Source organism: Gallus gallus, chromosome 3 (genome assembly GCF_016699485.2).
Source record: "Gallus gallus isolate bGalGal1 chromosome 3, bGalGal1.mat.broiler.GRCg7b, whole genome shotgun sequence".
Lineage (NCBI taxonomy): Eukaryota > Metazoa > Chordata > Aves > Galliformes > Phasianidae > Gallus > Gallus gallus.
The window spans coordinates 81192902-81217319 of NC_052534.1; the positions used below are offsets into that span (position 1 = coordinate 81192902).

The 24418-nt window shown below is 48.0% G+C and overlaps 2 protein-coding genes across 8 annotated transcripts; one reads left to right on the plus strand and one right to left on the minus strand.

The window, feature by feature from the left end:
- Nucleotides 1–109: 109 nt before the first annotated feature.
- On the plus strand, nt 110–4754 carry EEF1A1 (eukaryotic translation elongation factor 1 alpha 1). Its single transcript, NM_001321516.2, has 8 exons — nt 110–142; nt 918–1108; nt 2142–2321; nt 2464–2760; nt 3023–3173; nt 3333–3589; nt 3818–4052; nt 4353–4754. Exons 2-8 carry the CDS (start codon nt 965–967, stop codon nt 4475–4477), a joined length of 1389 nt encoding a protein of 462 aa, NP_001308445.1. The 5' UTR covers nt 110–142; nt 918–964; the 3' UTR covers nt 4478–4754.
- MTO1 (mitochondrial tRNA translation optimization 1) lies at nt 4537–24410 on the minus strand. Of its 7 annotated transcripts, XR_005858097.2 has the most exons (14): nt 24209–24410; nt 23926–24125; nt 22846–22963; nt 21927–22216; nt 20650–20762; nt 20329–20519; nt 19930–20060; nt 19158–19362; nt 18902–19073; nt 18269–18387; nt 15174–15296; nt 9773–14141; nt 8311–8858; nt 4537–8220 (listed from the first exon to the last, which is right to left on the minus strand). XR_005858097.2 is itself a non-coding variant. In XM_015284749.4 (12 exons), exons 1-12 carry the CDS (start codon nt 24402–24404, stop codon nt 17237–17239), a joined length of 2106 nt encoding a protein of 701 aa, XP_015140235.3. In that variant the 5' UTR covers nt 24405–24410; the 3' UTR covers nt 16768–17236. The 7 variants fall into 7 exon arrangements, 3 of the variants coding, with proteins under 3 accessions (XP_040553269.1, XP_015140235.3, NP_001073232.2); XR_005858096.2 differs by having other exon boundaries at nt 4537–8688; XR_005858095.2 differs by having other exon boundaries at nt 4537–8858.
- Nucleotides 24411–24418: the final 8 nt, after the last annotated feature.

The window sequence follows — 24418 nt, forward strand, 5'->3', positions numbered from 1 at the left end:
GCCGCGCTGCCGGGCGGGGCGTTGCGCGGGGGCCGCCGGGAGCGGTGACGCGTCGCCGAGGCCCCGCCCCGTCGCAGAGTATATAAGGGGCGGCGCTCACGCCGTCGTTCTTTTCCGCTCCGGGTTTGCCGACGCCGTGCGGGTGAGGCGCGTGCGGCGGGGCAGGCCGGGCCCGGGGGTGGGGGGTGCGGGGATGCTCGGGGGGAGCCTCGTTGCACCGTGAGCGCGGGGCCGGGGCGCGGCCGCGGAGAGGCGCGTGGGAACGGCGGAGTGGGGAGGGGGAAGCGAGATGAGGGACGGGTGGGAGAGAGCGGGGCGAGCGCCGGGGTAAAGCCGACGTGTCCCGTCTGAGGACCCACGCGGGGCAGCGCGGCGATGAGCACGCGGCGCCCCACCGCCGCCTTGGCTTCGCGCGGAGCCGCCCGGCGCTGGGGCGCGGCGTACGGTGCTCGGCCTCGGGCGGGTGGCGGCCGGGGACCCCGGGGCCGCGCCGTCGGTGCCGCGGTGGGGGAGGGGAGGCGAGGCCGGAGCACGAGAAAAAAAATGGCCGCCCGCTCTTCCTGCCGCCGCCAGCTCACAAAATGGAGGACGGCGGCCCGGGCGGGGTGAGTCACACACAAAGGAGAGGGGCGGCCCCGCCCTCCGCGCCGCCCGTGGCCGCGCCGCCGCCCCGCGCCCCCACCCCAGCCCTTGCCGGGCCCGGCCGCCCTGCGGGGAGGGGGCGACGGCGGAGGCGCGCTGTAGGGGACCCCGGGCCACCGCCCGCCCCTCCGCTCCCCTCCCCCCTCCTCCCCCCCCCCGGCGGGGCGGGGCCGGGGCTGCACGGGCCCTCTGCCCCCTCGGCCGGCGCCCGGCGGGCGGCGCTGCTGCGGGACGGGGGCGGCCGCAGTAACCGGGATTCGTTCTGGAACTTTCAGGTGTCGTTTCTCTTTGGCCGGAAGAAAGAAGCTAAAGACCATCCGAAATGGGAAAGGAGAAGACCCACATCAACATCGTCGTCATCGGCCACGTCGATTCCGGCAAGTCCACCACCACCGGGCACCTCATCTACAAATGTGGTGGCATCGACAAGAGGACCATCGAGAAGTTCGAGAAGGAGGCGGCCGAGGTGTGCGAGGCGGCCATGTGGTGGGATCCCGGGGGGAACTGGGGGCAAAAGGAAGGAAACCGGAAAATTTTATTGCAGTAAGGAGGCTGTTAGGTCGAGATTGTCTTGGTAATTGTACTAAAGCATTGAATCTGTCACGTTAAGGTGAAGTCATTGGAGTGTAGAATAAAGGAAAGAGCATGAAGCTACATCTGTATGCTTAGTCAGAACGGGAGTTCCCAGCTTCTGTCTCAGCCTGCATTTAGAGTCACACAATCGTTGGAAAAGACCTGGAAGGTCATCTAGTTGGATCATCAGCCCATCCCCACAATGCCCGCTAACCATGCCCCTCAGTGCCACGTCAGCAGGTTTCTTGGACGCTTCTAGGGATAGTGACTCTACCGTCTCTTTGAGCGGCCTGTTTCAATGCATCACCACTCTCATGGAGTAGAAAGTATTCCTAATATCCGATCTGAACTTCCCCTGGCACAACTTCAGGCCATTACCTCATGTTGTTGTGCTGTTTAGTTGCAAATGTAATGATCAGGCTTGTCTTGATGTGAAAGAGACAAAGGTACCATTTTGTGAACCTGTGGAAAGTATTCCAATTTTCCTTTGTTTTATCTTAGTAACAAAATAGCACCTAATAAGCACATGATAGAAGGAAATGCAGTGAATGCTGGGCTGCGTGGCTGTTAAAACACTGTCTGGAGCAGGGATGACATTAGTAAGAGGGCTAAAATTTGTAGTGGACACTTGATAGTAGGACTAAGCCTTAGGAGATCCATCGTAAAGATGTGTTAGCACAATTAACAAGCTGTCAAGAGGGCTGAAGTGTCAACAGGTTAAATAACAGAGCAGTTGGCATTTCTCGGGTGTAGTGCCAAGTGAATCTAGGCCAGAGTTTTACAAGCAACAGCAACTTTCAGTGTAAGTCACTCCCTATTTATAGCTTTTGCTCTTCAGTGTATATTTGATGGTCTTTGTGAGGGAAATGAAAATATATATTTAAATATATTGTTTTTTTTTTTTTTTTTCTGTTTTAAACCCATAGATGGGCAAAGGTTCCTTCAAATATGCCTGGGTCTTGGACAAGCTCAAGGCTGAGCGTGAGCGTGGTATCACTATCGATATTTCCCTGTGGAAATTTGAAACAAGCAAGTACTACGTCACCATCATCGATGCTCCTGGGCACAGAGACTTCATTAAGAACATGATTACTGGAACTTCTCAGGTAAAGAAATCAAATGAAGGATGTGGGGAGTTCAGGGAGACTGACTGCTCCTTGGCTGGCCTACAGCAGGGAAGTTGTCTGTGTGCTTTAGTTTGTGTGTGTGTAGGCTTTATAACAAGGGCTTTTTTCTATCTTTTCAAAGGCTGATTGTGCTGTCCTGATTGTTGCTGCTGGTGTTGGTGAGTTCGAGGCCGGTATTTCTAAGAACGGGCAGACCCGTGAGCACGCTCTTCTGGCCTACACCCTGGGTGTGAAACAGCTGATCGTTGGTGTTAACAAGATGGATTCCACTGAGCCACCTTACAGCCAGAAGAGATACGAAGAGATCGTCAAGGAAGTCAGCACTTACATCAAGAAAATTGGCTACAACCCAGACACTGTAGCTTTTGTGCCAATCTCTGGTTGGAACGGGGACAACATGCTGGAGCCTAGCTCTAACGTAGGTTTCACCTTTTTTTTTTCTTGTATTAGGAAATTAAGCTAGCAGGATTGTTAAGATAAGTTAAACAATAGTTAAATGCATGTTGTTTTTTTCAATAGTATTTTGAAATGTTGAGGTCAGTGTGAGATTTTAGTACTTTACAAATTCTTACTCTGTGGTGTTTAATATACCATGATGCTAAGGAGTTAGACCAGTTGTTTCATAGCCGCCTCCTGTTAAAATAGGCAGATGACTGATGCTTGGGCTGTTTCTGTTACAGATGCCCTGGTTCAAGGGATGGAAGGTTACCCGGAAAGATGGCAATGCCAGTGGAACCACCCTCCTGGAAGCCTTGGACTGCATCCTGCCTCCAACTCGTCCAACTGACAAACCTCTGCGTCTGCCTCTTCAAGATGTCTACAAAATTGGTGGTATGTGTTCGCTACAGTGCTCAAGTATGGGACAGAAATGCTAGTGTTTGCCTGGGAACTTGAGCGAGGAATATAAAACTCCTGCCTGAAATGTTATTCTCTTCTCTGTAAGGGTATAATGTACTTAATTGGATTTCTGAATTCACTTCTCTTCTGTAGGCATTGGTACTGTACCAGTTGGCCGTGTGGAAACTGGTGTCCTGAAGCCAGGCATGGTGGTCACATTTGCCCCCGTCAACGTTACAACTGAAGTAAAGTCTGTTGAGATGCACCATGAAGCCCTTAGCGAAGCTCTGCCTGGTGATAACGTTGGCTTCAACGTCAAGAACGTGTCTGTGAAAGATGTCCGCCGTGGTAACGTTGCTGGTGACAGCAAGAATGATCCTCCAATGGAAGCTGCTGGCTTTACTGCGCAGGTGAGTTTTGCAACTGTTGGAAGACATTAGAAATGTAGATCTAGATTGTGAAATACAGAACCTTGCTCTTAGTTATCATGGGCTAAGCTGTAAGGTGATACAGACTTGTGCTCTGAGATAGGGTTTGCCTTAAGCAAATACATGAAAGCTGTGGCTTCCTAAGTCATACCAGTCTGTGGAGAGCTTTTCAGAATTGCCCTGGTGTAACGCATTTGCTTGCTTTTTTAGGTTATTATCCTGAACCACCCTGGCCAAATCAGTGCTGGTTATGCCCCTGTGCTGGATTGCCACACTGCTCACATTGCCTGCAAGTTTGCTGAGCTCAAGGAGAAGATTGATCGTCGTTCCGGCAAGAAGCTGGAGGATGGCCCGAAGTTCCTGAAATCTGGAGACGCTGCCATTGTTGATATGATCCCTGGCAAACCCATGTGTGTTGAGAGCTTCTCTGATTATCCTCCTCTGGGTAAGGCATCTCCTAAAATGTGCTTAATGTTGAGCTCTGGAGAAGGTACTCTTTGATAACCTCTTACTGGGATGTAGTCTTCTACATACGATAACAGTAGCTAAAAGCTCTAAATTCGGTTGTGATTTCAAAACGAAACCAAAACCACTGGGATAACGGTAGTGCCGTTGCTGAAGTAGCTGAATGTTAATCCCAGTCACAGGCAGAAGTTGCTCACTTAGCCACTGTTAGATGCTGTTGCCATGCAGGCGATGCTGTGGGCTCTGAGAAGAAAGTCATGAAACGCGTTTTTGTTTTCAGGTCGTTTCGCTGTGCGTGACATGAGACAGACGGTTGCTGTTGGTGTCATCAAGGCCGTCGACAAGAAGGCTGGTGGAGCCGGCAAGGTCACAAAGTCTGCTCAGAAGGCCCAGAAGGCTAAATGAAAATTCTGTACATCAGCTGCCACCTCAGTCGTAATCAGTGGTGGAAGAACGGTCTCAGAACTGTTTGTCTCAATTGGCCATTTAAGTTTAATAGTAAAAGACTGGTTAATGATTACAATGCATCGTAAAAGCTTCAGAAGGAAAGGAATGTTTGTGGACCATTTGTTTCGTGGCAGTTTAAGTTATTAGTCTTTAAAATCGATTAATTTTTTAAAATGGAAACTTGACCAAAAATCTGTCACAGAATTTGAGACCATTAAAACAAAGTTCAATGCTATGTCTCTGTGTTCTTTGGGTTAATATTAACCTTTCAGGAAAGAAAAAACAACTACATATGGGCCTTGTGGGATAAGAAAAGAGCATTTATTGAGCGTGTTCTGAGGTTGTAAAGAATCTCATTTTTGTTTCTGAAGAGTAAAAATCAGCTGAGGATTAATGTTCAGCTGTATGTAAGCCTTAAAAATTCCCCTTCTGCGGTGCTTTCTTTTTGTTACAAGATGGTTTGTAGGTTGAGTAACACAAATCCAGGCACACTGTATTGGTGCGTTCTGTGGTGCACAGAGTAAACCAAGAAAACTCACTGTCAGCAGGAAGTTGTGTGAACAAAAAGGCCGAGAAGCATAAGGAATGAACTCGTGCTGGGTTTGTGTTAGTCTTACGCATGCACCTTTCTGACTGCAGTTAGAAGTAGGTTTTTCCTCAGATCAGGGGGAGGTTTTTCAAGGTTAAAACATCTTTTTTTAGTCTTGAGTGATTTATAATACATTGCAAAACATTCCATAACTAAATGAGGAGGAAAAAAAATGCGTTGTGATGTCAGGCAATCTCTGAAGCACCGACTGTTAAAGAATCTCGCTTGGTTTTTACTTCAAAAACAAGGCTGAGAGCTGGCAGGTATTTTACTGTCTTCCAACAGGATGCTGTTCACTTATCCTGCTTCATGGCTTTGAATTTGGGGGTGACAGGAGTTTCTACAAGGGCTGAAGAACATACTGATGCATTTCCCAGGGCAATATGACAAATGCACAGGGGTTAGGTCAGTACCAAGGGGCAGGGTGAGACTAACGCTTCATGTCTTAACGGTTGGGTCGTCACATGTAGTGGAATTGCATAATGAGTCAACAGAAAATTACCATTAGTTGCTAGGTAAAGAGTTGAACATTGTGGGATGTATGAAATACCAGCTATGTTAGGTGATGGTTCTGAAATAAAATGGCAGGCTTGATCTGAATTGCTAAATGTAGGCAAGCAGTTAATGGATAATAGAGCTGACTTGCATAAATGATGCAGCTGTGTTACTAACCCTTAACATGCTTCCCCCACAGCATCCCCAAGTAAGCTTGAAAATAACACTGTATCTTTGAAGGGTTGCTCTTCCATGGCACCATATGTTTGTTCTGTTGTCTGTAACACCTCTTCTAAAAAAGCATAGTTTGAGTTACTGCTATATTTTGCTGTTTGTTTTCCTTCCCTTCTTTAGCTGTGTGCCTGCGCTGTCTGCATCTGTACTGCTTGGATGATCCTAAGCTGCTATTACTACTTCTTATGCTTTTTGCTCCTTGCCCCTTTTGGCTCATGTTCTATTTCTTAAACGTCTTGGAGAATTGACACCGTATTTGAGTGTGTAGGTGTACTGACTGCAGTTCGAAGCAATGGCTGCAGCACATACATCTCAGTAGCACGTGCTGGAATGTAGCAAAGGATTGTGATGGCAGTACTTAGATTCTTCTTCTGAAGGTTCGTTAGTATCCTCAAGTATTTAACAACTGAAGATATCTACTGTTGCCATAATAAAGCTGAAAAATCTTGCCAAATCTTTGCATGCTTTTTTTCACTTAAATAGGCTCTTCCAAGCCTACATTCTATATTAAGAGCACTTAAATAGGCTCTTCTTCAGTCAAATAGGTTCAGCAAAGCAGGAAGTTCTAATTGGGATGAAACGTGCTTTAGCACACTGTATCTACAGTGCAGCAATGTATGAGGTTTCTTACGCATTCCTGCTACCTCGCCCAAGAGTCTTAAAGGATAGTAGGATGTTTGGTTTGGCCAGCAGGGTCAGGATGTGCAATATCAAGCCATTCTGTTTGCAGTTCCTCTGTGTTCTTTGGACAGCATTGTCTTAAGCTGGGTGTCCTTGCTGTGTTGCAGTTCGGAAAATAACTTGCAGTAAGCAACTGGTTCAAACTGAAGCCTGGGGGCATTGGGGCACATGAAGTATCTGCACGCAATCTAAAGCAGCAAAAGCTGAAGGGAGGGCAGCAAACATTGTAGCTTATTGAAGCTCTTCAGCTATTTCTTCTATAATGAAAACTGCTGAACGTGGCAGCTGCAAAGGCTGCTGGGAGATGATTTCATATTCAAATTGCACATCCAGTCGGGCTCAAAAGCTGGCCAGGAAACCCCCCGGAAGCTTTGGAATCCAAACACTTGTAGTTCAAGGGGTGGTTCTGACTGTAGAAGAGAAAACGTTAAGCCTAGAGGGACCGGCAGCACTGGGGCTAACAACATTACATAGTTAAACTCACGAATGCTCTGCCTATGATGCTATCAGCAGCTTGCAAGTATTAAACCTCAATTTCACACCAACTCTTTTTTTTTTCTCTATTGTAGAGTAGTTCTCCTTTCTATGCACTAATTAATGACATGCCATCTTGGTTCCTTTATTAATCTTTGACTACATGGGGAAATGGTTGGACTTTTGTAAACAGTACTTGGAAATCAAAGCTACTTCAGTCAAACTTCTAATAAATGTTAACAGCTGAGAACTGTATTTGTATTCTGACTGCTTTTTTTCTCCAAGTGACTCTTACAGCTGTCCCTAACTCCTTTCCTGCTGTCCTATAACGTGAGGGCTGTTGCTGCAGCAGTGTTGAGGTAGCTTGCAGGATGAAGAAAACCGACTGGAATATTAATTTTATTGCTGAGTTTTATGGCTGATGATGGCAACGGTGCTGAAAGACTGAAACTAATTCCCTTCCTAGTTGGTGATGGATGCTTTGGGATTCTGGAGGGTTCTGGGTACAGAGAAATACTGCAGAAATGTCTGTGGCAAGGCGTGGAGAGACCTGGATACAGCAAAGCCCAGTCTGTGCTGAGAAATGAAGCAGCGCAACCATCCCAGCTGTAGCCAGGTGACTTCCTGCCGTGGCCAGGTGACTTCCTGCTTGGCCTTCCCTTGGGTGAGCGGGGACATGACAGCCTTCATTTTAGTCACATTTCTGATTATTTCTCACATTTCTGATTATTTCTCTAAGATGCATATTTTTAGATTTAGCAAAGAGAGAAAAAAAATACGTTGTAAAAAACCACTGCAGGGCAATACCCTTTTCCCCATCAACACTGTCTGCTTCAGCGTCCTTTTAAGGACAGCATGAATTTGGTCTAAAGGACAAACACAAATCATCCGATATTCATTTATGTTGGTTAACTGTGTGGTGCCTATCTGGGGCTGGGGAGGTGGCAGGAGGCCATTAGTGGGGCTGGCCAGCCCCTGCCTCCCCAGTGGCACCTGGGCACTGTGTTCTGGGTTCTGCAACAACCAACTACAAACTCTTGAAAGTCATTTTCACTGATCCCCAGAGTAACTGCGTGTAGGAGCCTTACCTGCTGTGAAAGATGGAGGCTGAGCCTTTCTTCTTTCTTTTTTTCAAACCCTCTGCATCAACGCAGGCTGAGGTCATGTTTGTGCACTTGCACTGCTGCCGGCCTTGAGAGGAAAGGTCCAGGAGAAGGATTGACGAAGACTAAGTCAAAAAAGCATTGGGTGACCTAGGCTGAATTTTGTGATGAGCTACATGCTTCCTTCAAAAACACTACTCCATCCCCTTCTTTACCTTTATGAGGGTGGCTGCAGAGCTTCATACTGGTTCTCTAACATCCTTTGCAAAGTCTCACTCACTGGCTTTTCACACATCTGTTTATCTTTTTGCTCCTGGATCTAACATAGAGAATCCTCTCCAGATCAGTCAGTTTCTTTTTCGCCAGCCCTCCAAGGTCAGTGCTTCTCTGTCTGAGCTCCTTCTCAAGGTGGCTGCTATGTCCCAAGCTCCTTTCACCAGATTCATTTCCTCTCTCCTCAGTGCAAAGTCCTATCAGTCTCATCATCTCCGAGTGTATGAGATTCCATACCTTTAGTTTAAAGTCCTTCATGTAGTTTGACCGCACGAAGCAATTCTTTCTGTTCAGGAATTTAGCCCTCTGAAATTGCAAACCTTAAACAATAGCCAAATCAAAAACCGCATGGAAGAATAAACAGAAGTAATGGTGACCTTGGGTTGCATTATCATTTCTCCTGTAATGCTCCTAATGCTTTACAATGGGGGAAGCTGAATGTTTGCTTCAGGAATAAGAGAGCATCAAGGGTGCAGAGCCAAAGGAAAACCTGATGGATGGAAAAACCTATCAGTTCCCATAAAGACAGCAGCTCTGGTGCTCTTAGGCTTTTCTGAATACTGTTGAGTACGCTCGGATGATTTGTGTGTCATAAATCAGTTACATTGTAATATCCCTTTTTTCCCCCCCAAATGAGTTTACTTTCCCTGCCTATGTATTAGTAATTCTTTAATCCTTTATGCTTCAAATGTTTACACAACATAATTTAAATCTGCTAGCTTCTCCGCACTGGTGAGGTGACAGCTGAACATGTATTTTCCTCAAAAGCTGCCGGGTGACACCCAGGAGAGCTCTAGGAGTGGATGGGAGAGCAACTGCCCTGTGGAACATCACTCGGTGACTGCAACTTCTGTGTTAACATCACTTAAATCCCACTCATACAATCATTAAGGTTGGAAGAGACCTCCAAGATCATCTTGTCCAACTGTCAACCCACCACCACCATGCCCACCACTCCATGTCTCTAAGTACTACATCTACACATTTCTTGGACACCCCAAGGGATGGTGACTCAACCACCTCCCTGGGCAGCCCATTCCTGCACCTGACCACTCTTCTGGAGAAGCAATTTTTCATAATATCCAACCCGAACTTCCCCTGGTGAAACTTGAGGCCATTCCCTCTTATCCTATTGCTGTTACCAGGGAAAAGCAGCCGACCCCCACCTCGCCACAACCTTCCTTTAGGTAGTTGTGGAGAGCTATAAGCTCTCCCCTGAGCCTCCTCTTCTCCAGATTAAATAATCCCAGTTCTCTCAGATGCTCCCCACGAGACTTGTGCTCCAGACACCTCACAGCTTCGTTGTCTTTCTCTGGACATGCCCCAGGGCCTCAGTGGAGTCTTGCAGTGAGGGGCGCAAAACTGAACACAGTTCACTCGAACAGTACAGAACACAGTACTCACCAGTACTCACAGTACAAACCAGGATGCCATCAGCCTTCTTGGTCATTCCCAGTAAAGCACCTCCATGTTTAGCAGTTCTGAATTTGTGCAGTTTATTTGTTTAAAACCTGCCCTCTTCCTTTTTTTTTTTTCTTTTTTTTTTCCCCTCCTCTCAATAAACTTGCAGGGCCAAACGTGTGCTTTCAAGGAACATGCTGTAGGAACAGATTTACCCTCCCTGTGTTGATGGAGTTACTTCAGAAAGGCTCCTGCCTCTCCTGAGCAAAGCAGTTGAGCAAACTGAAAGTCCTTCTGCAAGAGCAGCCACTCAGTGAGGCCCAGAGCACACCCAGGCTGGCTGATTAAGGTGCTGCTTTTATCTGCTGCGGTCACTGGAAATAACTGGAGCCAGCTCACCCTTCAGTCAGGAGCCTGCCTGCCTGCCTGCCCTGCCTGCAGCAGTTACAATCAACTTTTCCTTTTTGGCCTGTGAAATCTAAGAAGTTATTCAGTACAAACTGGAAGAGCCAGAAGGGAGCCCATCTTCCCACACGCAGGGCCCTGCTGTGCAGCTGTTGGCTACCCAGTGACACAGCCTACCACAAGGCCACACCATGACGGAAAGGCCATTCATCCTTCCCCTCCAGGAGAGCTTCTATTGCAGTCCTGACTGAAATTTCTTCAAATCATTGGATGGCTTGGGTTAGAAAGAACCTTAAAGCTGTGATCATCTTCGTGGCCCTCCTCTGGACCTGCTCCAACTACTCCATGTCCTTTTTTGTGTTGGGGTCCCCAGAACTGGACGCAGTACTCCAGGTGGGGTCTCATGAGAGCAGAGTAGAGGGGCAGAATCCCCTCTCTTGACCTGCTGGTCACATTTCTCTTGATGCAACCCAGGATACGGTTGGCCTTCTGGGCTGCAAGTGCACACTGCCAGCTCATGTTGAATCTTTCATCAATCGACACTCCCAAATCCTTCTCAGGACTGCTCTCAAGCCATTCTCTGCACAAACTGTATCTGTGCTTGGGATTGCCCTGACCCATATGCAGGACCTTGCACTTGGCTTGTTGAACTTTCATGAGGTTGGCATTGGTCCATCTCTCAAGCCTGTCCAGGTCCCCCTGGATAGAATCCCTTCCCTCTACTGTGTCATCTGCACCACTCAGCTTGGTGCCATCTGCAAACTTGCTGAAGGTGCACTCGATCCCACTGTCCATGTTGCCTACAAAGATGTTAAATAACATCGATCCCTGCAGAATGCCACTCATCACTGGTTTCCACTTGGACACTGAGCTGTTGATCACAACTCTCTGAGTGCAACCATCCAACCAATTCCTTATCCAGAGAGTAGTCCATCCATCAAATCCATTTCTCTCCAATTTGACAACAGGATGCCATGTGGGACAGTGTCAAATGCTTTGCACAAGTCCAGGTAGATGATATGAGTTGCTCTTTCTTTATCACTGATGCTGTAACTCCATCATAAGAGGCCACCACGTTTGTCAGGAGTGACTTGTCCTTGGTGAAGCCATGTTGGTTACCATCGATTACCTCATCTTTATTTTCCATCTGCCTTAGTAGAGCCTACAGGAGGATCTGTTCCATGATCTTGTCAGGCACAGAGGTGAGACTAATTGTCCTGTGGTTCCTTGGATCTTCTTTTTTTCCCTTCTTGAAAATGGAGGTTGTGGTTCCCCTTTTCCAATCAGTGGGAACTTCACCAGACTGCCACGTCCTTTCAGGTAGCGGCTTGGCAACTTCATTCACCAGTTCCCTCAGATCCCAGGGAAAGATCTCGTCAGGTGCCATGGACTTGTGCACCTTCAGATGGTCTCGAGCCTGATCTTCACTTACAGCAGGCAGATCTACCTTTTCCAAGTTCTTACCATTGCTTTCTGCAACTTGGACTTTGTGGCTAGAGCCCTTGTCAGTGAAGACTGAGGCAAGGAAGTCACTGAACACCTCAGATTTCTCCATATCTCCTGTGACCAGATCTCCAGTTTCCGACCGGAGAGGGTCCACATCCTCCCAGACATTCTATTTATCACTGATATACCTGTAGAATTTCTTCTTGGTCCCCTCGCTGTCCCTGGCTAGATTTAATTCTGTCTGGGTTTTAGCTTTTTCCCTGCCTGCTCTGACAACGTTGCAGTCCTCCCAGGCAACCTGTTCCTGCTTCCACTCCCTATAGACTTTAAGTAAGTCTAAGAGCTCCTTGTTGATCCACAGAGGCCTCCTGGCGTTCTTGCCTGCCTTCCTTTTTCTCAGGATGCAATGCTTCTGGGCTAGGAGAAGATGGTTCTTGAATATTGACCAGCTTTCTTGGGCCTCTCTTCCCTCCAGGGCTTTCTCCCATGTCACTCTGCCAAGCAGTTCCCTGAAGAGTTCCAAGTCTGCTCTCCTGAAGCCCAGAGTAGCAAGCTTGCTATGCACCCTCTCTGACACCCTGAGGATTTTGAACTCCACCATTTTGTGGTCACTGTAGCCATATATATTAAAAAAAAAGGTTATGACAGCTTTCTCTTTTATTATTATTATTATTAGCTATTGAAAGGATCATTTAGGGCTTAAAAATCTGCAGTTACTGTTTTGAAGCTGGAGTCTAAGCTAGCTTCTTAGTAAACAGAGAAAAAACAAATGGCTTCAGTAAATATGTAGTTTTATAAGCTGAAGTGTGGCTTTGCTAACAGGACATGGGTATCTTGGAGAAAGAAATGTAGGCTTGTTGGTGCTAAAATTGCGTCTGTATAAAACAAACAGGCCCTTAAATGGCTTTATCCAGAGGGGGGGGAAATAGATTAATTTAAGCATAATTATAGGTTTGCTGTTACTTGGCTTTTATTTCTAGTAATAATAACCAGCATTATGTAGCCTGCCAGCAGAGTGCATTTCTGGACAGCAGCACTAGCTCTTTGGGGAAGAAGGGGGATGTAAAGGGAAAATAAACAGCAAACCTGAAGAAGAGCCAAGCTCCTCTGCCCTATCACAGCCACTTCTTTGCTTGGGTAATTCCTACGACTCACTTCTGGGCAGGAATCCTATGAATTCCTGCACAAACAATAAAGCCAAGGGGGCTGAGCCACGTGCACAGCACAATGGGGTCCCTCTGGGTCAGCTGCTCCCAGCTCACGCCCGCCGCCCACCTGTGTCCTGGGAGCTGTAGACAGGGACCAAAGTCTCACTGTGTGCTGTGGGACAAGGACGGAACCAGCTGGAAGTGGCCAGCTCAGCAGTGCCAGCTGCCTCGCTACTCGTATGGGCTCCAGAAATCCCATACACCTGTAACACTGGCCATACGTGGCAGTTCTCAAGTTAAGCCACGTGAAATGCGCAACCGAGGTGACTTGTCACAAGCCTGTTGTCAGCTCCCCGCAGTGCTGGCTGGTCTGTAAGCCACAGAGGGAGCTCGTTTCCTGTCTGGCTCCATGCCTGCTCCTTAGTCACCCACATTAAGCTCGGAACAGGAATAATTATGCGTATCATCCAGACCCCAGCGGTGCCTGGAAACACGCCTCCTGGGGCTTGTGCCGGGAGGTGTGGAAGATGCCAGCAATGAAAGCCTTCACCCCTCACACATCTGCCTCCCACCTCTGTTGCAACATCAGCCGACGTTGTACTGTGCTCCAATAGGGTGTGCTCCACAGGGACACGGCTGGGGAAGCTGATGTGCCTGAGTCTGTGGCTCACAACCGAGCACCCAGGGAGACAGCACTCCTTGCCAACATACAGAGGCTTCAGCGTGCCAAGAGGTGAAAGAGTTGCAGCTTCTGGCTTTCAAGCTACAATATTTACCACCACTGGGTCCCTCAGTACAGAGGCAAGGCCTGGGCTGCACATTTGGTCATTAAATGATGGCGACGAGGGAGGCAGAAAGCCTGTGATGGGAAGCCCCATCTGTCATCTGTCTCCTTCCTCAGACTTGCAGGGTTAAGCCTATACTGTAGTTTAAAAGACAACAAAGATGAAAACATCAGGGTTGGTTTTGTTTTTTTCCTAAAGCACCACCCTGTGGTAAAAGCAACAAAAGATGAAGAATCTTTTTTTTTTTTTTTCCCAGCCCATTTTGTGATAGCAATTTCAGTGCAGTCTCCCACAGCCCTGATGTCAGTCACCACTAACTTTCAGCCCAAGAGAGGAAAGACACGTTCTGTTTCTCACCAGCCCTGTAAAGTCACGACAATAACTGCTCTGCAAGCATTTGGAAGGCCTCTGCACAGCACAGAGTTCAGGAGAAATCACAGACAGCACCTACCCAGAGGAGAGAGTAGCTCCTAGCAGACAGCTGATTCCTGCTACCATCGCTAAGCTGCTGGTCTGGAGATGCACATCGTTGAGCAGCAGAGCACAGCCGGGAGGTGGAGATATCAGAGCTGGTAAACTCCTGAGCATCTAAAATGAATTCAGGTGAAGATCATTACTTGCCCAAGGGCAAGGGGATGCTCAGATGGGAGACAAACCTGCGTTTGAGAGGGCCAACAAAGCAGGGCACTCAGAAGAGCTATTTAGTACAGTCACCATTGCATCCTTGCAATGACTGCAGCAGCTGTGTGAACATTTAAGATTAAGTGGCAACAACTTGGACTGTCTCCTGGCATAACCCAGCTTCCTATTTTTCTCTTATCTTCCAGGCAAAAATAAAGAAAAGATGAAGCAATTGGGTGGGGAACGTTCAAGTACTGTATAAGTGAAAGCTAGTCTCCTTCTCTGCAGATATTCAAGACCTGTCTAGGCTCCTTTCTGTGCGACCCACTGTAGGGAACCTGCTTTAGCACAGGTTAGAACTTGATGATCTCCAGAGGTCCCTTCCAACCTGTGCTATTCTGTGATAGCAAACAAATATGGTACAAGGTAAGATGGTACAGGTAGGAGGAAATCATCTGGCTTAGCAACCATTGGTGATCACTGGGCTTGTGTCCTGCAGGAGAGGGGAAAAAAAAGCATCACACTAAAAGAGAGAACAAAGACCTTTGGTATGTGTGAATGAGTGAGGCCAACATCATGCATCCTGCCCTCCCTGCCTACCGGATGGGTTACAGGAACACAAAATGCAATTCATCACAGCACAGTCCAGACTTCAGTGGCAAGGACAAGCTCCTCTGGTGCCGCCCTTCCCACCCTGCCAAGCTCACCAAGACCACAGGACACGTGAGGTTCCAAGCTCACTTTGTCTTCGCATAAAAACCAAACCTTGTGTCTTGTAAGAAATCCCTATCAGTCAGTTGGAGTGAGGATGGCATGATGTCTACATCTGATCTGTCCTTGCTATTTACAACAGGATATTTAGCCTTTCTGCACATGGTTTTCTTTAGACAACAAATGGAACTGCTTAATTACAGCGATGATTTCACGTAATGTTAAAAGTCTTCCCGAACAAGAACAGTTCCACAAGTTATAAAGCCTTGCAGATGAAACAGCTCATACCTGAGGAACAGCCAGTCTTCAAACCTGTGTACATGCCAGGCTTGACGCTGCAGCAAATATGGACATCGTTAACCTCCAGTGAACGGAGAAACCCTTCACCAGTAGCCAAAGATCATCTTCATGCTGAAATAGAGAGCAATTGTTATAAAAGATCTGGAAAACAATGCACTTCCAACTTCAGTTTTCCTTCAGAGGTAACTTTCCCTCTGAGAGCACAGCTGTGCACTATTAAACTGCTAAAGAGATCGGGCCCCCCTCCTGGTTTTCCTTTTGGTTTAGTGGGATCACCCTCTGATTAACACTGGTGTGTGTGAGAGCATGAAAACACCAATAGGATTTACTTCCTTACCTGTAAAAAACAGCTGCATTTTCAGACATGGGTGCAGCAAAAATGAGAAAATTACAGACACGACGCACTGAACAAAGCACGCAACATTCTGGCCCAGCAGCTCAGCTGGCTTCAACAGAGAAGCATGGCAATGAGTCAGGTTTCTTTGGATTCACACGTTCAGAATTTCAGCACCAAATCTTGAGCCTGAGTTATCCACAGAAAGCATAACTGCCTTCCCTACACTAAAATCAAGGCTTACATGGCTAACTAATTAAGAAAACAAAGCTGAAAATAGGCCACAGATATGAAGGGGCAGTTACACTGCTTTTCTGAGTCAGCCTCACATGAACACTGACCTACTGACCATCTGCCTAAAGCTGCTCTGTGCAGGCCAGTAGCTGGTGATAGGGAGACACATTTGATGCGTGATGATTCCCCAAACAAACCTGCAAGCTCTGCCATACTCCTGCTGCATGACAGCATCTCTGTCAACAAAACAGATTTATTCCGACTCCTCTCTCTGGGCAGAAAAGGAACCACTCATGCAGAGCAAATAGAGAACAGTCCAGAACGTAATTTCAAAACGATAGCTTTATTTAACTCCCACAGAACTTGTTCCCAAGCCTGTTTGCTCAGTCAGTTCTGAGTTCTGAGAAGTGAGAATGAAATGAAGTGTTTGAGTAACAGTGCACTGTCACATTATTTTAACCAAAAATGACAAGCCAGAGACCGCTGCTGAATCAGATAAGGATTCAGCTTGGATTGTTTCTCGATGGCACGTGACAAACCAACTGCCTGAAGTTTATCTCGTTCATAGGCACATCCTATTACTGTCAGTTGCAGCAACTGTCTAATGAGAAGTCACAGCCCTGCTTTCCAGGCTGGATGTGGCTCTGGGCAGCCTGGTCTGGTGGTTGGCGACCCTGCCTGTGGCAGAGGGGTTGAAACTAGATGATCATTGTGGTCCTTTTCAACCCATGCCATTCTGTGATTCTATAATTCCCCAGGCTGCAGCACAGCCATTCATCAGCCACAATACTGCCCAGAGCCCCATCTCCAGCACAGGTCTGTAACAGCCCTTGCCTTGCCTGGCCTAAGCAGGCAGTGTCACTCCAGCTGCCTTCACCAGTGCTGCAGCAAACCCTGCAGTACCTCTGTACCTTACCTGTTGTGACCTGTGGCCCTATGAATTGCTGGAGCTCTGCTGCAAGTAAATGCAAGCTCAGAGACGATTTCTAGTTTTGTTAAGTGACAACCAAGGTATTCGGCAAGTTTCAAGTCAAGCTTTATTTAACTTTAGAAGAAAACAAGAAAAAAAAAACACCATGATACACTGCTTACATTCAATCGCCTCCTACATCAGTTTTACTATTCATGTGGTTCATGTTTTTATAGCCCAGTTTCCACTTGGCTAACAGCACACTAAACCATTAAACAGTAGCCATTGCACAGCAATAAACACCAGTGCTAAAGTCAACAGAGCGCTCTCCAGCTCAAATCCTCTTGTGCTGAAGTGGGTTCAGCATGGTAATGTTTCTTATTTCAAAAGAGCAAAACTCAGTCCTTTCCAAGATGCTTTACAACACATTATGACCATCTGCATCTTCTGAACATGCGATTTCCTGTGTTTTCATGGCTCCATCCAACATTTTTACCCACAGAGAGGTTCAGGTGAGCACAGCTGGTCTTGCCACGTACTCCAGCACGAGATGTACGCCCCTCTACAAACACCTCACAAAGGTGTTTTAACAAAAGTACTGCCAAGCTCCTCTTCAGAAATCTCTGATGAAATCGGTGTTTGGGAAGTTGCTTTCTTCAAGTACATTTTCCCTGACGAATGCTTGCCAGTCTGAGGAAAAGCTTTTAGCTTCTCTGCTTTCACGAATCTCAGCAGGTTAATGATGGCAGCCGGTGTAACTCCAGGGATGCGGCTGACTGCACCGATCTGCATACAGAAACAGGAATGAGTTAGCCTAAAACAAACCCAGACTCTGAAGCTAGTGAAAACTGATATCAAAACCTATGGGTATTCCTTTCCTTGCGCCTCCTCACCCCTTCATGCCCCTTGGGAATACACAGGAGGGATTATGCTGCTATTCAACCTCACCGTGGCCCAGGATCTTACCGTCTGGGGACGGCTGGAGTTCAGTTTCTCCCGCACCTCTGCTGACAGGGATGCATCAATAGCAAAGTAGTCAATGTCCTCTGGAAGTCGGAGGGCTTCATCTCGACGCACTTCTTCTATTTCCTGCTGTTGATTGACTACGCACCACTCGTAAGCAGCTGTGGTGGAGGGTCAGGGAAACGAGACAGACAGATAGGTTCACATGAAAAAAGCCACTTGTAGAAACTCCTGGAAGCAGAATGGACAGCTCCACCAAGACGATGAAAACATCCGAGGAAGCTTCCAGCCTCAGAGATTAAGGAGCCTAACTCATAGTATTTCAGAAGAAATCACACTCTTTGATTTGGTGCAGGAATTAAAATACACAGATGCCTTTTGCTCTTATTCCAGGAAAGAATGGTCTGTCTGATAGAGCAGCAAAGAAGAAAAACCCAGGAGCAAAGACAAATAATTGATCTCACTCCACAAAGGGAAACTCAGGTGCTCAAACATAACTGTGGCCTATGGCAATACATGCACACTCTGGTAACAGTGCTTCCCTTCACAGATGAACAAAACGAAATGAAACATACAGGAATGAATGGGCTGGCTCTCCCCTTACCGAACAAACCTTAGCAGATCGTAACTCTTATACTCTACCTTCTATTTTCAATCTCTCTGACAGTTCCCTCCATTCAGCAAGCTTTCTCAGGGGCTCTGGGATAGCCCTTGCCAGAATCTCCATGTTGGCCTCTGGATATCGAAGGATGTCAAAGGCACTGTGGAGAACATGAGTAAGTTTTTACAGCATAGGAAGGACAGTTACTCACATCAGACAGCATTACAGCTATTCCCAGCTCAAACTTTTAAAGGTGAGGACAGTACAGTGTAGACCACAACAACTACAGAGCCAAGCTCACCTCCCTGCTATTTCCTCTCAACACGTGTAAGAGCAGTTCAGCTTTTGAAGAGGGGGCTTTATCAAGCTTCCAGCAAAGCAGCAACCCACTGCAGAATGGTTACCATTTGGTGACATGCTCAATACAGACAGCAAGCACTGACTGGGTCAGAGTACTATCTTTAGGAGGCTAAATCAGTGCTAGCAGATGTGGTGAAGTAAAAATCCCAATGTACTGCTTCTTCTACAAGCAAAGATCAGGTATGAGTCTCACGAAGGTGATAAAAGTTGGAATCTTGGAGTACTGACCACTTCAGTAAAGATGTACACATGCAAAGCCGCCAGCCAGATGAGCAAGCACAGTCAAACAAGAAAGCTTTGGCTGTATCCTTTACCTGAGAGGTGATCTTCGATTGCTACTGATGGGAACTTCTGGTACCAAGTGGGACCATTTGGATATACTGAACTGAAGGGATTTTAGTGTTGCAATTCCATCTTCTAAAGCAGCCCTCATTTGAACAGCTTGCTCGTATCGCTGCTGTGACACACACCCAGCTTCCTCAAAGCCTGCACAGACAGACAGCAGCACCTGAGACTGAGGTCTGCAACCAGGCAGGGCTGCAAATGGCAAGAGCCACTACAAGGACATACCTCTGTGGGTCAGCCTGGCATCGGCATTGTCAGGCCGGAGGGACATGCGGAACTCCACGCGGCTGGTGAACATCCGGTACGGCTCAGTGGTACCCAGAGTAGTAAGGTCATCTATCAGAACACCCACGTACCCTTCAGTGCGACTGACAATGAAAGGGGGCTTGCCTTGGACCCGTAGGCAAGCATTGATCCCAGCAATCACGCCCTGGGCAGAGAGAAAGGAAAGCAAAAACCATCGTTGGTCCCTTTAAGGCTGAAATATCTGCACATCTGCACTGAGCTTGCTAGAGTTCAAGAAGCATCTGGACAATGCTCTCGGTCATATGGACTGATTTTTGGGTGGTCCTGCGTGGAGCCAAGAGCTGGACTCAATGATCCTTATGGGTCCCTTCCAACTTGGGATATTCTATGATTCTAAGGCCCCATGAGTACAGCTGCACCTTGGGAATGCAACAGTCCAGTTTCTTCTTTGCAATACTACCATGGTCTGAAGAATTCAGCCCCTGCTGGCACGCCTAGAGACAAGAAACATGTTCCAACATATCTGCAATTGTATCCATCGCACAGCCTCTGTACTGAAGTATTTGTCAGAGCTGACAATTGCTTTTGTTACTGCAACATCGATAACTACAACTGCTGATATCTGTGCAAGCCTGCAATCAGGATGAGCAACAGAATTAAGAACATCTCATTAGCACAAAACAGGTCTACTTCAAGGACAAACACCAAGGTAACATCCCTTCCTGAGCACAGAGCCATCAGATTTGCTCACCTGAGCTGCAGCTTCCTCATAGCCCGTAGTGCCATTAATCTGGCCTGCAAAGAAGAGCCGTTGAACGAGACGAGACTCGAGAGAAGCAGTCAGCTGACGGGGGTCTAAAAAGTCATACTGCACTCCATAGCCTACGACAAAGTAGAAGACAGATCTTAAGGTAGGGATATGGAAGGTCCTTACTTATCAGCAAAGGCAATCAGTGGGACGGGATGACTTAGGTTATAGACTTCTATTTACAATCTAGAAACAACCAAGGAGAAATTCCTGCATTCAAGAAATAATTTTCTTTCATATTTACTTTGGTTTGCTAGGTTCCAAAGAAAATGTTTTTTTTTTTTTTTCTGTTAACTGATAACCAACATGAAATACAGATTTAAAATTAATTCCCCCCCTCACCTGGCTGTAAGATCCTGGCTTTCTCCAAGCCCCGGATAGATCTGATCACCTGCTCCTGGAGCTCAGGTGGCAGCGTCATTGACAGGCCTTGGGGGTAAATGACATCGGACTCCAAGCCTTCAGGCTCCAGCCAGACCTGATGTTCACGGTTCGGGAAGCGCAGCACCTTTGACTCAAAAGAGGGGCAGTATCTGCAACAGGAAATAGCCATAAGCATAATCTCAGGTGGATTAAAGGTAGTCTTCCAGAAGCAAAGCAAGGGAGATGCACAGCTTCAGAGACTCACGCCTTTAAGAGCCTCAGATGGGGCCACATCCTTACCGGGGGCCCTTCGTTGTCTCCCTCACGTGGTCGTTCAGGTGGAGGTTATCAAGGACAATCTGCTGAGCTTTCAGGTTAGTGTGAGTCAGGTAGCACAACAGCTGGTCTTCTGGCTGAAAGAGGCCAAAACTCACTGTAAATTAATCTGATCGCAATATCCTGCGTTCTCACTGAATTATTCTGTTCTGTTCTATAATTATTCTTCAAGGGCTATTTCATGACAGCTCACTCTCAGTTCCTATAGAGCTGGGTTGTGCTGTCTTACCCACCGTACAGAAAAGGAGTAATCAGAGAACCTGAGCAACATGCCCAGAAACAGACCAAGAAAAGAAAAGAGCTCGAGAGTGTCAGGGATCTGCATTCTATGCTATAAAATGCATTCCTAATCACAGGATGGATATTCCTATTAAAGCAACAGACTCTATCACATTAGCCAGAGGAATTCCAAGCTCTGAAGTAAGTTTGAAGAGTTTGGTGAAGACTAAAGAAACCTCCCAACATCCTGCAACTGACATAGCAAATTCAAGTTCTGGAAAGAAAAACACTAATGTGGAATACTTCACTATTGTTTTCTGGAAAAGAGTTGGCTGACTTATGTTCAAAACAGTAATGTTACACTTTAGCTCCTTAAAACCTTTCCAACAAATACATAAGACTTAAAATGATATTACCACCTCTCCTCTCTCTCCCCATTTACAAAAGGTTACTGCAATTCCTATAAGCTCTGGATTGAGCCCTGAACAATGTGATTTAGGTATGCGTGTCCCTGTTCGCTGCAAGGGAGCTGGACTAGATGACCTTTAAAGGTCCCTTACAACTCCAAGGATTTTATGATTCTACAACTGCCTGAAAAGAGGTTGTAGGGATGTGCAAGTTGGCCTCTTGTCCTGGGTAGCAGTGACAAGACGAGAGGTAACAGCCTCAGGTTGTGCCAGGGAGGTTCAGGTTTGTTATGAGGAAAAAATTCTCTGAAAGAGTGGTCAGGTGCTGGAACAGGCTGTTCAGGGAGGTGGTGGAGTCACTATTCCCACAGAGGCTTTCAGGGAAATGGCAGATGTGGCACTTAAGGACATGAATTAGTGGGCACGGTGGCGACGGGTTGATGGCTGGATTAGATGATCTCCGAGGTTTTTCAACCTTAATGATTCTAATATTCCCAGCCACAGAAGCCCCTTACACTAACCCACTGGCTACTGTAGCTTGCCACTCCCAGAACCACTCCCCACCTCCCCAACCCACTGCCCAGCTACCCCTGCGCCTGCCATGCACTATCCCACCTTGATCCACACGGCCTTGCTGAGGAAGCTGAAGGGCACAGGAGGGTTGTCAGGTACACGCTCTTCCAAACCACTGAAGTTGATGGTGTCTTTGGCCAGGCGTGGTGGTGTCCCAGTCTTCAGCCTGCCCACAGTAAATCCCAGTTTCTCCAGAGTCTGGGCTAGCCCCACAGCCGGCTGGTCTCCCAGGCGCCCAGCGGGATGCGTCTCCAGCCCCATGAGGATCACACCCCTCAGAAACGTCCCAGTGGTCAGGATGACACTCCCAGCACTCACCGTGCTGCCATCCCCTGAAACAACATGTTCAGAGATGCACACAGTTTACTGCCACTGAAGCCCTGGTACTCTGGTGGTTCTGTTTCAAACTAGATTGCTGCTGTCTACTCAGGGCTTATGCATCTCTTATTATTTGGCATTTCAATAGCAGCAACGTTAATAGCAATGATTATAATAAGCAGAGTGTACAGTTACTCCTTTTTTTCCTTATTCCCCCAAGCGTTTTACCCAAACAAAGAAGTTCTGCTCCCAGGAAATATTCCTGACCAGGTCCTTATTTTGAAATTCCTTTTTACAAGATCAGCAGGAGGTAACAAAGCATGAGACTGCATTGTAACAGGACACTGTTGTCCAGAAATGCTATCTGCAGGGCCCTCTATTTGCCAAGTAAGATCTCAAACACAGCGTGGAATTCAGAATCATGAGTCTGAGGAAGATTAAGCTCATGCAACCTCCCAACACCCAATCAATCCAGTGATGTTTTCCATTGTGTTACAGAAGTTAACACAGTTTAATTTGCAGTCAGCCTGAAGTGCCTTTGTTGGCTCATCCAGCTTTCTCACGGATGAATCAGACACATTTAACCTGCAGCTACTCTTAGAATACAGTGCCCAAGGGTGCTCACCGCGGTACCCACACATACCCAGAACAACGCCTGTGACTTGGCACTTCCCAGGGTGGTTTGTTTCTGGCTCTGTCAGGAGAAGGTCTTCCACAGAGGCCTCACGGACTGTCAGCAGGGGTGTGCTCAGGATTTCCTTCTGTCATGAAAAGAGTCACCACAAAAATCTGGCAAGTTCTGAGACATCTGGGCAGTCCCCAACCACACCGATTTCCAACACATTCGTCAACTTCTTCTCTTGTTTTAAAACCCACGTTTTAGAACTAGTCATCGCTCCTGGCTTTCTTTTAACCCCATCCTGCTGTTTCTACCCAACTGTAATACACAGATATCCCCCCTGGTGGCTGATGTACCCCAAAAAGTAACGTCGGACCCCCCCACATTAGCACTTCCATTCCTAAGTGGCCCTGGGGCAGCAGCAGGAGCTGACAGCACGCACTGCTGCCACCACCCCGTGCAGCACTGCTCCATTGCTGCACACCTCAGATCACACTCCTGCAGACCTCGTGCTGCTCTGCATAAAGCCACATCACCGCCAGCTGCATCTCTTTTTCAAACGTATGAGGGCTGCTCTGAAAGTAATGCTTCTTAGCTTATTATGTTGGCTCACTATGTCAGAAATGGATGTTGGTGGTATGGCAGAAGAGGCTGAACCCTCCACCCGATATTCCATCCCATGCTGTCGCTGTGTGACAGCTGGCAGCAGAGGGGCAGTCTGACAACATGGCGCCTGACATGGAAGCGTGCATGAAGGAAAGGTGTGTCACTGAATTCCTCCATGCGCATAAAATGGCACCCACTGACATTCATCCACATTTGCTTGCATTTACGGAGACCAAAGAGTGAATGTGAGCACAGAGGTGGAAGGCGGTCCATTTCAGCCACAGTGGGTCACCTCTACGAGCGTGGCATGCAGGCTCTTATTCACTGCTAGCAAAAATACAAAGCCAGCGGTGGTGACTATGCTGAAAAATAGCGTTTCGTAGCTGAGAACCCGCTCTACGGAACAGTGTCGCGGTGCTCTGGGCATCTGTTGCGGTTTCCGCGGCAATAAGCAGGAGGCATTACTTTCGGAGCGCGCCGCACAGGCCGCGCACCCACCTGCACGCCGTCCCGGTACCGCCGCCGGTCGATCTGCGCGCGCAGCCCCCACACGGCCGGGCCTTTGCTGCGGTTCAGCACTTTGTAATGCACGCCGGCGACGTCGCAGATCCGCCCGCACAGCCCGTCCAGGGCGTCCACCTCCCGCATGAGGTGCCCCTTCCCGATGCCGCCGAAGGAAGGGTTGCACGACATCTCGCCTGCGCCAAGCACACGGGGACACCCTCAGCACCGCCGCGCCGAGCGGCCGCGCCGCTCCCGGCCCCGCGCCCCCCGGCGGTACCGATGGTGCCGATCTTGTGCGTGAGCAGCAGCGTGCGGGCCCCGCCGCGAGCGGCCGCCGCCGCCGCCTCCGTCCCGGCATGGCCGCCGCCGATCACCACCACTTCGTAGCGCGGGGCCGCGCTCCCGGCCCGGCGCCTCTCGGACCGCGCTGCCGCGGGCGGCGCCAGGCGGCGCCAACCGCAGCGCGCCAACATGGCGGCGGCGGGAG

Excerpts from the sequence above, each read along its gene's own strand:
- MTO1 (XM_015284749.4), bottom strand. The coding sequence starts at position 24,404 with ATGTTGGCGCGCTGCGGTTGGCGCCGCCTGGCGCCGCCCGCGGCAGCG. Across the intron at positions 24,126-24,208 it reads GCACAAGATCGGCACCATCG|GCGAGATGTCGTGCAACCCT; the intron begins GTACCGCCGGGG and ends TGCTTGGCGCAG. Across the intron at positions 20,763-21,926 it reads GCAAGGCCGTGTGGATCAAG|CCAGAAGACCAGCTGTTGTG; the intron begins GTGGGATAGTGC and ends GGCCTCTTTCAG.
- EEF1A1 (NM_001321516.2), top strand. The coding sequence starts at position 965 with ATGGGAAAGGAGAAGACCCACATCAACATCGTCGTCATCGGCCACGTC. Across the intron at positions 1,109-2,141 it reads TCGAGAAGGAGGCGGCCGAG|ATGGGCAAAGGTTCCTTCAA; the intron begins GTGTGCGAGGCG and ends TTAAACCCATAG. Across the intron at positions 2,761-3,022 it reads TGCTGGAGCCTAGCTCTAAC|ATGCCCTGGTTCAAGGGATG; the intron begins GTAGGTTTCACC and ends TTTCTGTTACAG.